The 13,431-nt window shown below is 38.5% G+C and overlaps 1 protein-coding gene across 20 annotated transcripts in view; it reads right to left on the reverse strand.

Annotated features, from left to right (window-relative positions):
- Window positions 1-2,916: 2,916 nt before the first annotated feature.
- Window positions 2,917-13,431, reverse strand: part of LPP (LIM domain containing preferred translocation partner in lipoma) — a 727,525-nt gene continuing 717,010 nt past the window's right edge. For all 20 annotated transcript variants that reach the window (XM_070072379.1, XM_051859193.2, XM_051859192.2 and 17 more), the window contains 2 exons: window positions 9,333-9,453; window positions 2,917-6,365 (listed from right to left, as the gene is read on the reverse strand). In XM_070072379.1, coding sequence (XP_069928480.1) covers window positions 6,237-6,365; window positions 9,333-9,453 — 250 coding nt within the window. In that variant the 3' untranslated portion in view covers window positions 2,917-6,236. The remainder of the gene's footprint in view (window positions 6,366-9,332; window positions 9,454-13,431) is intronic.

The raw sequence follows: 13,431 nt of genomic DNA on the forward strand, positions 1-13,431 counted from the left end.
CTTGGAAAAATTAAAGCTGTGTGGCAGAAAAGGCTGAAGGCAAGCACCTTTTTAAATATTATGTTTACTTATTTTACAGAGAGAGATATAGAAAGATAGAGAGTGAGAGAGTCAGTCTTCTATCTGCTGGCTTACTCCTCAAATGCCTGCAACAGCTGGATCTGGATCAGACCAAAGTTAAGAGCTTAACTCCTCAACCTGAGTCTCCCACATGGTGGCAGGGACTCAAGTACTTGAACCATCACCTGCTACCTCCTCACACGTGTATTATCAGGAAGCTGAAATCAGAAGTGGAGCCAGGAATCAAAACTATGTGCTCAGATATGGGATGTGGTCATCCTAGGAAGTATATTACCCACTGTGCCAATGTCTAACCCAATGCAAATCTCTTAAAGTTTTACAAAGGAATTAGCTGCAGGCTTCCCAAAGTCTCTACATAAGTATTTGTAGAGTATTAAGTTTGTTTATAATCAGGCTAGAAGTAGAGATATCTGTTAGTGTGGTAAGAGACTTCTGTAAATTAAATAACAATCAGAATTAAAGAACAAAGATTTCAGTATTTTTTGTAACTTCAATCAGCTTAATAAAAATGCATCTCTCACACAGCTCTCCGCAAAATAAGTCGCATGCATGTTGCCTATAAAATGGAGTTTACATCTTATTGCACAAGAGCCAGGATAGTAATTTAAGAATTAGTGTCTGTCTTTTCTGTATTGAAGGGAAATAGATATGTAATCTATGCATCAAGAAAGACTTACTGATCCATCCCCTGAAAACTGCTCTGATTCAGCTACTTAGGATTTACTATTATAATCATGCACCAAGTTCTAATATGTGTTAAACTTCTGGAAAGATAATTTTCCTTGATAAAATACAGCTATTTTGCCGGCGCCGTGGCTCACTAGGCTAATCCTCCACCTTGCGGCGCCGGCACACCGGGTTCTAGTCCCGGTTGGGGCGCCGGATTCTGTCCCGGTTGCCCCTCTTCCAGGCCAGCTCTCTGCTATGGCCAGGGAGTGCAGTGGAGGATGGCCCAGGTGCTTGGGCCCTGCACCCCATGGGAGACCAGGAAAAAGCACCTGGCTCCTGGCTCCTGCCAGGATCAGCGCGGTGCGCCGGCTGCAGCGGCGGCCATTGGAGGGTGAACCAACGGCAAAAGGAAGACCTTTCTCTCTCTGTCTCTCTCTCTCACTGTCCACTCTGCCTGTCAAAAAAAAAAAAAAAAATACAGCTATTTTTCCTTGACATAAGGAAATTATCAAATTTCAATAGAATAAAATAATAACCCATCATTAAAATGTGGTCTAAATGCCTTAGATTAAAAAGAAAATCTAATCTAGTCTTATATATCACTTTAAATATATATAGCTGAGGAAATGATATCAGCCACAGATGAATTTTCTAGGAATCAGTGACGTGGGTCCCTAATGAAAATTTTTAAAAACAAAAGTATAATACATTATCTCACTTTGTGAAGAAACACAACTTGAAAAATAGGCCCTTTTTAATGAAGAATTTATGGATGCCACATATTTTCTGGTAATCTTAATTAACTCCCCCCTTAAAATGATCATAATTCCAGAAGGATCATAATGCATTGGTTTAATTTATGAAAAGTCCAAACATGGCAACATAAATAGGCAGGATGGAAAGAAGGAATGAAGATAACAAGGGAAGATGGTAAGACAGGATGGAAGAAAGGAAGAAGGAGAGGGGAGGAAAGGCAAAAGTGAATAAGAAATTCTCAGAGTCTCGGTAAAGTAGCTTTAGTCAGGTAATTTTTTAAAAGGCTTGAAATAAAGCTTTGCTAACCAAACAATAGTTTTATGAGAGAAATTCTGTCTGGTTATCTGTCAAAAAATTTGAATGGAAAAGCTCATAATTGTACCCTATGAATGACTTGATCACAACGGGGGTTCCCAACTCATCTGTCCATTACTAGACAAAGAAACATACAAATCTCAAATAATTCAAAATAATGGGTATGCTGAATGGATGTTAAACATTCATGTTAAAGCCTCTGTCGTCATTATCTGACCCAAACTAGAGAAAGATCAAAGCATCAACACAAGCCGCATCCAATATATTTCTTTGTGGCATAAGAAAGGGTTTCCTACTTTAAGGGCCCATAAGGTGCTTCCAAAAGGAGAAAAATACGATTAGACTACATTAACATGACAATTTGGGACCTCTCTGGATTTCATTTTTTTGATATTATGATTTGGAGATTATTTACATTATTTGACTTTCAGTGGAATATTTATAGTAGTGTAAGTAGAATTTTAAAAAATAAGGCACACATAGGTATTGCTCTCTGATTGTCTTTCATGAAAGTGCACAAAAACTGATCGCAGGAAATGGACTTGAGGCACATTTTGCAGAGGTATATCTTTTTCAGTTTGCTGGTTTCCTACAGATGGCTAAAGCAGGGGTATGGAACATGCTGTCATATTTCATTCATAACACACATGTACTGTAGCTCTAGGCAACAGATGGACAATCGCTTGTTTAAACTACAAATGTGAAATACTAAGGTAGAATAGCAATATTTCTAGAAATGTATATGAAAAAGAAGCCTTTCCAAGCCAAGAGAAATGGTGAGAGGCTGTGAGGTTACATCAGTGTTTCCCTGATCTCCCTAGCAGCTGCCATAATTTCCCCAACACCCTTCAAAACTTGATAATGGAAGGGTCAGGGGGCAGCCGACACAGATTTGACAAGAGAAGCGCAAACCACATCAAATAGAAATAACACTGTTATCCCTGGCTGGTTCACATTAATAGGATTTTTACTAATGAGGAAGGTGGTTGGAAACTGTGTCTTTTCAGAGTCCTGTTTTTACTCTACCAACTCTATACTACTGCTCCATTGAGAAAGTACTCTTTTTCCCTCTGGACCAAAATACCAAATACTTGATTCAATGCAGTTAGAGTTTTATATCCTATAAACTTTACCATAAACATCTTTTCAGAATCTTTCATAAAAAATGATATAATGTTATAAGTTCACCTCATGAATCAGTACACCCCAACATAGTAAATTGCTTGTACAGAAAAAATAAGGTGTTAACAAGAAAAATAACCCACATCTTTGAGCTGAACAGAGACCAGCATCTTACAACCTTGATGTCTTATGCTGAGACACACATGTTTTTGAGTTTTATAGGTAATTTTGTTTGCCAATGAAGCTCAACACTGAGTCTGTCTGAGTTGGGGATCCAAATAATTAAGAAATCTCATTTTGACATGACCTGTAGAGCCCATGACATAGTGGGTTGTTTTTCTTTCCCATGTTTTCCACATTACACAGAATTACCAAATATTTGTGCTGTTGACAATTTTTAAAAGCATGTGTATTTTTACAAACTCTGTTATAGTCTCTTTGATATTTTTCCTCTTATCTATATATTTAAGTGATAACACTCAGGATGATATACCAAAAGACAATGTAAGTATAATCATTAGCTAAGACAATCTTTCTATTTCTGTTATAGGCAACATTTCATGTAACTAAAACAGTTAAGTGTGACTTGGCATTATTTAAATCAAATGATTAATAGAAAGGATAAGAAAGTAATATAAATCATATATTTAAGAAATCCCAGAATAAAATGTGGTAGGATCCTTTCCTTATTATACCTAGTGAAAGAAAAAAATGTCTAAATCTAAATATTTGTGCTTAACAATGTGTGCACATTCATTATTATAAAAGTACAAGTCTACATTAAAAAGAGATTTAGTTAAAAAATCTTTGGTAAAGATACTCTGAGGTTATGTGATACAAATACACTATAAAGATTATAAGCAAGCAATATTGTGCTGGCAATGTCACATTGATGGGCCTGTGACAGCATTTTCTTCTAACTTTTTCTTTTGGCATGTAAACATTCAGTTACATAAGGATTTAAGTGTATCAAGTAGGATGTTATTGCATTTTAATAGTATAAATATTTCATAAATTCTTCTTCTGGCAAAATTTACAATAATATGATGGTATTTCCCAAGATGAAATCTATCCCTCAATTAATTGGACCCTCTGCTTTTGGCCTAAAGACAATTTTCCTTAAGTATTTAACAGAATACAAGTTAATATAATCTGCTTGAATTGATCTGTTATCACCCCAGTTGTCTAAGAGTCAGTGTGCTCTGAGGCCATCAGTAGGGTCTGGCATTGAATTTGGAAGACAGGAATTCAAAGGTACAATTGCTACTGTATCCTAAAACTCACATGCTGCCTTACGTGAGTCTCATTATATTTCACACTGTGAGAAATATAAGCCTAGGATAAGAGAAACAAGGTAAGAAAAGCACAGTGGTCAAAGAAGCTCTTAAAAGGTGTAAGTTGGGTGGTTTCAACACCAAACTGTGTCGTGACAAAAGCAAATGTGCCACAAATTAACTAAGATGAGCTACACAGCGACCATAGGCTTCAGAATGTCTTCTTGTTATTTAAAGAAGCATTTTTATTATTTCTATTCAAGTAAAATAAATTTAATTGGAACTCCTGAGGCATGGGTTGTGATTTAAAACATGCACAAATAGTTGTTCATTATTATTCTGGTGTTAAAAAAATCAGTCTAGAAAACTATCATTTTATAATTATGAGAAAGATATTTGTGGAATAAGGCAAGGGTGCACAGGGGAATGTAACTATATTTGTTATATCTGATTTCTTAAACTAGGTGTTAGGTATATAGAGATTCATTATATTATTATTTATACCTTTTTGTATATTTAAAATACTCCATAATTTAAAAGTATATACTTGTGGAAGATCTGAAGAAAGGTTTAAGAAATCTCAATCCAAAATACGTAGTTTACAAAATGGCAACTTGCCGTTACTAAGGTAGGTGTCTCTCCTTAAATGAAACATGCTAGAACTTAATAAATATGGTTCTGCAGTTGGCATGCGAGTGTTTCACTGGCTAATAAGAATTTGAATAAAGATTCTAGGCAGAGACTCTGCATATTTTTAGCTCAGAAAGACAATTTTTTTTCCAGTGATTATCTTTGAAAGTGTGGTATAAATGTCACGTCGATGATATGAAAATGTCTCCCGCAATATGTAATTTGAGTTGCAGAAGGATTAGGATAATAATGAAACTGTGGTTTCACAATCTTCTTAAGATTTCCTTTCTTTTTAAAGTAAACTATACAAAGCTACACAATTTTATTTTCTCTGCCCTGATTTGCAATTGTCAGGCAAAAATGGTCTGGGCCTGGAGGAACATAAAGGAGTTTGAACTGTTCTTTATAGTTATCTTTCTATAGAAGAAAAAAAAAATCAATTTTGGTAGTTGTGTTTGGATCTTAGAAAAACCATGACAATTCTTAGCTTCCTAAGATGAAGAGTGGGATGGTACTGGACATGTTCGATTCCAGAGAAAGCCAAGTTTGTCTTTTGTCCAGGTAGCATCAAAAAGGGAAATCTGTGGGGCTGTTGCAGGATAAAGGGTTTTTCAAACATATTCCCCCAAATACTTTTTCTACTGTATCCCAAATCTAATCTGTTTAGAAAAAAATTGAAGCTCAGCTCTCTTTCACCACTCATTAACTGTGGGCTGATAATTGTTTTCATTGAGCCCTGACCACTGGTTACTAGAGATTTTAAATTTGGATGGTTGCAAATTAAATTTTAACTTATTTTAACTCAGGTATTTTACAACTTAAATCCTTATTACAGAAATTATATATTCCTCCCCCTGGTCCCTGCCCCAAGGGACACGAGTGGTATAGAGCAACAGAAAAAAATATTTTTAAACCCATGGCAAAAGAATGGCTAACCTTTCTAATCACAGGCAGCATGGAAGTGATAGGATGGAGACTTTAAACCTAAAACCACCTGTGAGTTGGCAGCCTCATCCAGGAAAAACTGTGTGACAGCAAATACCACGGTAGAAAAAGCCATTCAACCAGATGAAAAGTGAGACAAACATAGGGATTAAAAGTTACAGGAATGCAGAAGTGAATGGGATGGAACATAATCCGTGCAAAAATGTAGAAGTACTTGGAACAAAGGCCCACCAAGGGCCTGCATGATTAAATGTGAAATGTGTATTCTGGTGAGAAGTGAAAAAACATCTTACCAACTATGTGTTTCTCAACAAAAGTTAACAGCAGATGAAGAATTGAGACCATCTCACAGATTGATTGCATTTCCTCTATTTTCCTATGTGTTTCCCTTGTGTATCATTCTTCTCAGCGCCATCCACCAACCAGCTAAACAGGTGACTGAATCTAAAGATCTGTGCTCGCCTTGGCGGTCAACACCCTGATGCGGGCAGAGTTGCAGGTCTTGCAGAGGATGTGTCCATCCAGTGGGTAGCAGCCCTGGTTATCGCCTTCAGACAGAAGACCACCGCAATCCTAGAAGAGGATGAAGACCACATTCCTTAGTTTTCCACTCAGGGCTTCCATAACGTGGCCACTTGCTACCTTTCTGGCTTCATATATTGCCAACCCCCTCCTCCATCCCCACCCAGCCAACAACAGGAGACAATGTAATAACAATAGACCCTTAACCACTAATTCATCTTTACCCTTTATCACTAGCTTGAGGATCTCTCAAAAGGAATATGCAGGTGCCAGAATGGAATTTTTTGGCCATTCTTGGGCCAAAAGCAAAGGCAAAGAGTGATTGCTGCCAAGCAGAAGGGCCCCAAATGATTTCTGCATCTTTATGCCAAATGTAGCAAGAAAATAAAATGCTAAAGTTTGTGGGGGAGCAAGGGTTTTCTGTACCGCCCAAAGGAGACAGCATGATGTAGAGGAATGAGTGCTAGACCAGGAGTCGCTGCCCTCAGGTCTGCCACTGCTTGTGTCACTGCACACAAGGCCGATTTCCACTCTGAAAATAATGCTTGCGTTTTCTACCTTTCCAAGCTGTCGGGAGGATCAAAGAGGATAATGGATGTGAATGTATTATGTAAAAAATGCAAAGAGTTACATAACTGCAAAGGATTATACCACTACTGGCAGTACCTCGGAGGGTCCATTTGGAAGATATCATATAATAGTCAACTGCTGGCCCTTGCCCATGGACAAAATGGACGTTTCTTTGGACAGTGAACATACTGGAGTTCATCTAATGGTGCGTGCCCTCACTAACTTGAGTAGAAACTTTAAAAGGCCAGAACTGCTGCTCAGCTTGCCTCTGTGCTGTCTACCGTGGTGGCAAGCAGGTCAGGGGAGATCACGGCTGCATTGACAAACAGTAAAAATGAAGCTCCAACAAAGCCTCTCTTAGACCACAGTGGTGGCAGCAGTTACACTCCAGCAAGGACGGCTTTACCTAAAAGAACAAGCAAGTAGCCCGACTTCTGGAGGCAGTTAGGAAACTGAACATGGAATTAAGCAAGCTCCTTCTATTCCAATAATATGAAGGCAGGGTACTTCATAGACGGCATGGCTTTAAATATTTAACGAGCTGACATCTGCAGTCACCTGGACACCTAAAAGAGCCCAGGTTGTAACCATCAATACCTTGAACCTTGGAGCCAAGAGGAGCTTTATAGGGGAGGGCAAGGAGCAGAGAGGGAAACCATCTGTCTGGTCTTAGGCAGAGTCCAGTGGCAGGGTTAGAGCAGAGGTCTGCCCTCTTCTAAGTCAGAGTTCCTCCTGTTTTTAAACAATTCTCAGCGTTTTAAAGCAAGCCTAATTTGAACAGCTACCAGTGAATCTGAGTGGAAGAAAGGCCTGTTTGGTGCAAGTCTTAGTGGGAAAGCCAAAGTCACTTAAAAGTCAGAGCCAGTTTGATGTGTACATCAGGTGTGTGAGGAATGTTCGCAGCCTGCCTTCACTGAGCCTCAGTTTCTCCATGTGTTAACTCTAAAGTATCTGTTAGTTCATATACACTCCTGCATACTTTGGGTCATTTTAAAGATGACAGTGGCACATTGTTGTATTCTCTATTTCCACAGTCATAAAAACCTGTGAAAAAGCTAGTTGTCTTTTATTATATTTTCTCGTATTAAGCCAGAGAGAGGAATACATCTTGGGCTCTAGGGCAAAACAAAGCACACTGCCTGAAACAGATGGTCAGTTATAACTAAGCTGTAAAAGGAATGATGCAGTCCCAGAGAGCCAGGGCAGTGCTGCGAGCCCAGCTGGTCTGTGTCCGGGGAAGAGCTCCTGGTTGAACCAGATGAACCCTCCTGAGGAACTGGGATTGAGGAAGTTCATAGCTGAAGTATCCTGCACAGATAGAAAAGGGGCTGGAAAGTGCTATACTCGGAAGAGCTAGTAGAAAACAAGATCACTGCTTCAAAAGAGAGGGTCTGGAAACTTGTAGAACCAGGATAAGAAAACAGAGAATACCAAAGCACATATAGGAATGACATGGCCACTTTAGGATATGATTTTCAATTTTAGCCCTTGTTTATATTCCTTTGGAACTGTGCTCCCCCTGCTTTTTGCTTGAATATTATGATTAGTGGTGAATTAAGCCTGTGAATACAGAGTGGATTAAAATTATGGCTTTGCAAAAACCTATGGAGAGAAGGAAGGTAGGGTGGGGCATTGAGGGGGAGCAGGGGAATGAGGGAAGTGTGCTTGTATTCTTAGAACTGTACCTTTGAATGCATAAAATTTGTATATTAATAAAAAAATTTTAAAAAACTAAGATCAAAGAAGAATAAAAAGAAATTGGAATGTGATGCCCTATGACATCCAAATTATAGGAGGGAAGATGTGCTGCCACTAGGGCACCTTGATGGCTACGCATCCCTTTATCATCCCCTGCTTCAGCTGACCTTATCCGAGAAGGCTTCTTGTCATCGCCAGCCTGGGCTACAGGTTCCTTTATGTATGTGTATTATCGCCATGTGCATCATTCTCCTGTAGACCACGGGAGACCTCTCATCTCGAAAGTCAGTGCTTGCTAATAAGTAACTGAATCTCTGAGACTTTGAACGAGAAGTTCCAGCCCCTCCCAAATGGTGAATTTTCGTCATTCTCAGTAAATGGTAGTGGTACCTCTGCCCTGGATGAGCAGTTCACTGAAGTATCAGAGCCAAAGCTAAAGACTCAGTATAAAGATAACAGCACTTCTCACCAATTCAGTACTTTACAATGGATAACACACTTCAGCGTACATCTTTGTGTTTTAGTCTCAAAGCCATATCTGGAGGAGTTAAGATGTAGAATCCTTTGTATAGGTGGGAGAAATTGAGACTCAGAGAGGTAAAATGACTTATCCAATGTAGTTTGCATTAAAGATCACATCTAAAACACAAGTCCTTTGAATACAGGAACTAAGGGCTTTCCCCGATTTCATAAAATTGCTATGATCTTGAAAAGGCAACTCTAGCAAGATGTATTGGTATGACCACAGACCTCACAGCGGTAGCATTGGACGTGGAAATCGCGATCCAGAGCCACGATGCGGACGGTCTCCTCCTGGCCTGGGGCCGGCATGATAGGCTCCTTGCACACAGAGCAGCGGGGAGCAAATTTCCTGAAAATGAAGACAGCATTCTGGTTAAATACTGAGCACAAACACTGATCAAGAGGCAATACAGAGAGGTTAAAAATAAGCAAGGAAAGGTGTAAACAAAGTAGGAGTCAGCATGTATGGTCTGCACTTCCTGTGTGACTTTCAGCAAGTCACTTTCCTTCTCTGGGTCTGCTTCCTCAGCAGCAAAATGAGGGCACTGGGTTGCTAAGGTCTTTGTAGATGGAAAATCTTGTAATGTTTGCTGACGTGGGTATGAATGTGTGAATGGTTTATGCAGCCACAGGATGTGTGCTTTATAATTCATCTTTGAACCAATTACCTATATGAGCCCTGAGTTTGGGCTAGGCTACACAGGGGGTAGAACAAAGGTCCTGGCAGGCCCCTACTTGTTCTGACTTTTGCTTCTAGAATTTGTATGCATTGTTCAGGCTCTAGACAAATATCCTAAACTTGGTATCTTTGCATCATTCCCACTTACTGGAGCCCTTATCTTAGAAATGAGTCTTGGATTCTAGGAATTATTACAAGAAGCCTGAAATAGTTTTCTTAAATGGCAGAGGTGAGTTTAAATACATATTTTTAAAATTTTAAGGTATATAAATTTCATATACACAGATTTAGGAACAGAGTGATACTTCCTGCTGTACCCTCCCTCACAGCAGCATTTATTTGTTGATTTCTATATGAGAGCCATGCTAACTGGGATGAGGTAAAACCTCACTGTGGTTTTGATTTCAATTTCCCAAATGGCTAGTGAGCCTGAGAATTTTTTCGAGTATCTGTTGACCATTTGAATTTCTTCTCTTAAAAAATGCCTGTTCAAGTCCTTTGCCCATTTCTTAACTGGATTGTTTGTGTTATTGTTGTCGGAATTTATTGAGGTCTTTATAGATTCTGGATATTAACCCTTTATCAGTTGGGTACTTTGCAAATATTTTCTCCCATCTGCCAGTTGCCTCTTAACTTTGATGAATGTTTTTTGCAGTGCAGAAGCTTCTCAGATTGATGTGATCCCATTTGTCCATTTTTGTTTTGATTGCCTGTGCTTCTGGAGTTGTTTCCAAGAAGTCTTTGCCTATGCTGATATCTTGCACAGTTTCCCCAATGTTCTCCTCTAGTAATTTGATGGTATCAGTTTGTAGATTTAGATCCTTGATCCATTTTGAGTAGATTTTTCTGTAAGGTGTAAGGTAGGTGTTTTGTTTCATAGTTCTGCATGCAGGAATCCAGTTTTCCCAGCACCATTTGTTGAAGTGACCATCTTTCCTTCAGGTATTTATTTTAGCTCTTTTGTCAAAGGTAAGTTGGTTGTAAATGATTGTAGATGCTTGGATTGATTTCTGGAGTTTTTATTCTATTCCAATGGTCCACATGTCTATTATTCTGTCAGTACCAAGTTGTTTTGATTATAACTGCCCTGTAGTATGTCTTGAAATCTGATATTGTGATGCCTCTGGCATTGATTTTGTTGTATAAGATTGCTTTAGCAATTTGGGATCTCTTGTGTTTCTATATGAAATTTAGCATGATTTTTTCTAGATATGAGAAGAATGCCCTTGGTATTTTGATTGGGATCACATCGAATCTGTAAATTGCTTTCAGTAGTATGGACATTTTGATGATATTGATTCTTCTAATCCATGAACATGGAAGATTTTTCCATTTTTTATGTCTTCTTTTTATTTCTTTGATGTTTTGTAAATTTCATCATCAAGATTTGACATCCTTGGTTAAATTTATTCCAAGGTATTTGATTTTTTGTAGCTATTGTGAATGGGATTGATTTTAAAAGTTCTTTTTCAGACACAGCATTGTCTGTATATACAAAGGCTACTGATTTATTTTTAGTTAGTTGGGCTAAGAGTGTGCCAATTTTGTTTATTTTTTCAAAAAAAAAAAACACCAGCTCTTCATTTCACTGATCTTTTGTATTTTATTTTGTTTATTCTCTGTTTTGTTCCTCCTCCTAATTTTGGGTTTGGTTTGTTATTTTTCTAGGTTCTCAAGATGCACTGGTTGCTCATTTATTTGGTACCTTTCCAATTTCTTCTCATAGGCACCAATTGCTATAAACTTCCCTCTTAAAACTGCTTTTGTGTATTCCATAAGTTTTGATATGATATGTTGTCATCTTCATTTGTTTTCAGAAATATTTTGATTTCTCTTTTGATGTCTTCTATGACCCACTGTTAATTTAGGAGCTTGAACTTCAGTCTCCAATTGTTTTCTTTTTTTTTTTTTTTTCAGTCTCCAATTGTTTTCATATGATGTAGAAACTCTTGAGTTGTTGATTTCCATCTTCATTCAATTGTGGTCAGAGAAGATGCACAGTGTGATTTGGATTTTTTTGACTTTGCTTGTTTTATGGCCTAGAATATGGTCTATCCAAGAGAAAGTTCCATGCACTAGTATGAATGTGTATTCTGCAACTGTGGTAGATATCAGTTAAGTCCATTTGGTCCATAGTGTCAATTAGCTCTGTTGTTTCTTTATTGATTTTGTCTAGTTGGTTGGTCCATTGATGAAAATGTGGTGCTGAAATCCCTTGTTACTATTGTATTGGAGTCTATGTCTCCCTTTAGACCCATTGACATTTCGTTTAAATAGACAGGAGCCCTTAAATTTGGTGCATATACATTTATTATAGTCACATCTTCTGTTGAATTCATCCCTTAATCATTACATACTACCATTCTTCATTTCTTTTAATTTTTTTTTAAGATTTGTTTATTTACTTGAGAGGTAGAGTTACAGAGAGATAGGTCTTCCATCTGCAGGTTCATTCCCCAAATGGATGCAATGGTTTGAGCTGGCATGATCCGAAGCCAGGTGCTTCTACCTGGTCTTCCACATGGGTACAGGAGCCCAAGCACCTGGGTCAACTTCTGCTTTCCCAGGCCATAGAAGAGCACTGGATTGGAAGAGTGGCAGTCAGAATACAAACCAGAGCCCATTGGATGCTGGTGCCATAGGTAGAGGCAGAGGCTTATCCCACTATGTCACAATGACAACACCTCTTTTTAACAGTTTTTATGTAAAAGTCTATTTTGTCTGATATTAGGATGGCTATATCTGCTCTTTTTTTGCTTTCCATTGCCATTGAATATCTTTTTCCATCCTTTCACTTTCAATCTGTCTATATCGTTGCTGGTGAGATGTTTTTATTGTAGGCAACAAATAGATGGGTCTTGTTAATGAATCCATTCAGCCAGTCTGTATCTTTTAACTGGAGAGTTGAGGCCATTATATTCAAGGTCACTCTTGATAAGTAATGACTTGGCCCTATACTTTTCCTATAAATCTTCCTATTGCTTACTTTGGATTTCCTTTGTATTTTTACTTGGAGATTTTCTGTCTTCACATTGTTTCATAATGATGACCATCTATCTGGGTTTCTGTGTGCAGCATCTTTTGTAAGGCTGGATGAGTGGTGGCAAATTCTTTCAATTTATGTTTGTTATGGAAGGTATTTATTTCATCTTCATTCATAAAAGGGAGGTTTTCAGGGTACAGCATTCTGGGTTGACATTTCTTTTCTCTAAAGACTTGGACTGTGTCTCTTCATTCTCTCCTAGCCTGTAATTTCTGATGAGAAGTCAGCTGTGAGTCTAATTGGAGATGTCCTCAAAGTAATCTATCATTTTGCTCTGTATATTTTATAATATTTTCTTTATGTTCTGTTGACTACAAAGGGGCCAGAACTGTGACACAGTGGTTAAAGTCCCAGCCTGAAGCACTGGCATCCTATATGGGTGCAGGTTTGAGTCCCGGCTGCTTCACTTCTGATCCAGCTCCCTGCTAATGCACCTGGGAAACCAGCAGACGATGGCCCAAGTGCTTGGGCCCCTGCACCCATGTGGGAGTCTTGGAAGAAGCTTCTGGTTCCTGACTTACTTCCAATCAGCTTAGCTTTGGCCATTGCAGCCTTCTGGGAAGTGAACCAGTGGATGGAAGACCTTTCTCTTTGTCTCTTCCTCT

The sequence above is a fragment of the Oryctolagus cuniculus genome, chromosome 4 (genome assembly GCF_964237555.1).
Source record: "Oryctolagus cuniculus chromosome 4, mOryCun1.1, whole genome shotgun sequence".
NCBI lineage: Eukaryota > Metazoa > Chordata > Mammalia > Lagomorpha > Leporidae > Oryctolagus > Oryctolagus cuniculus.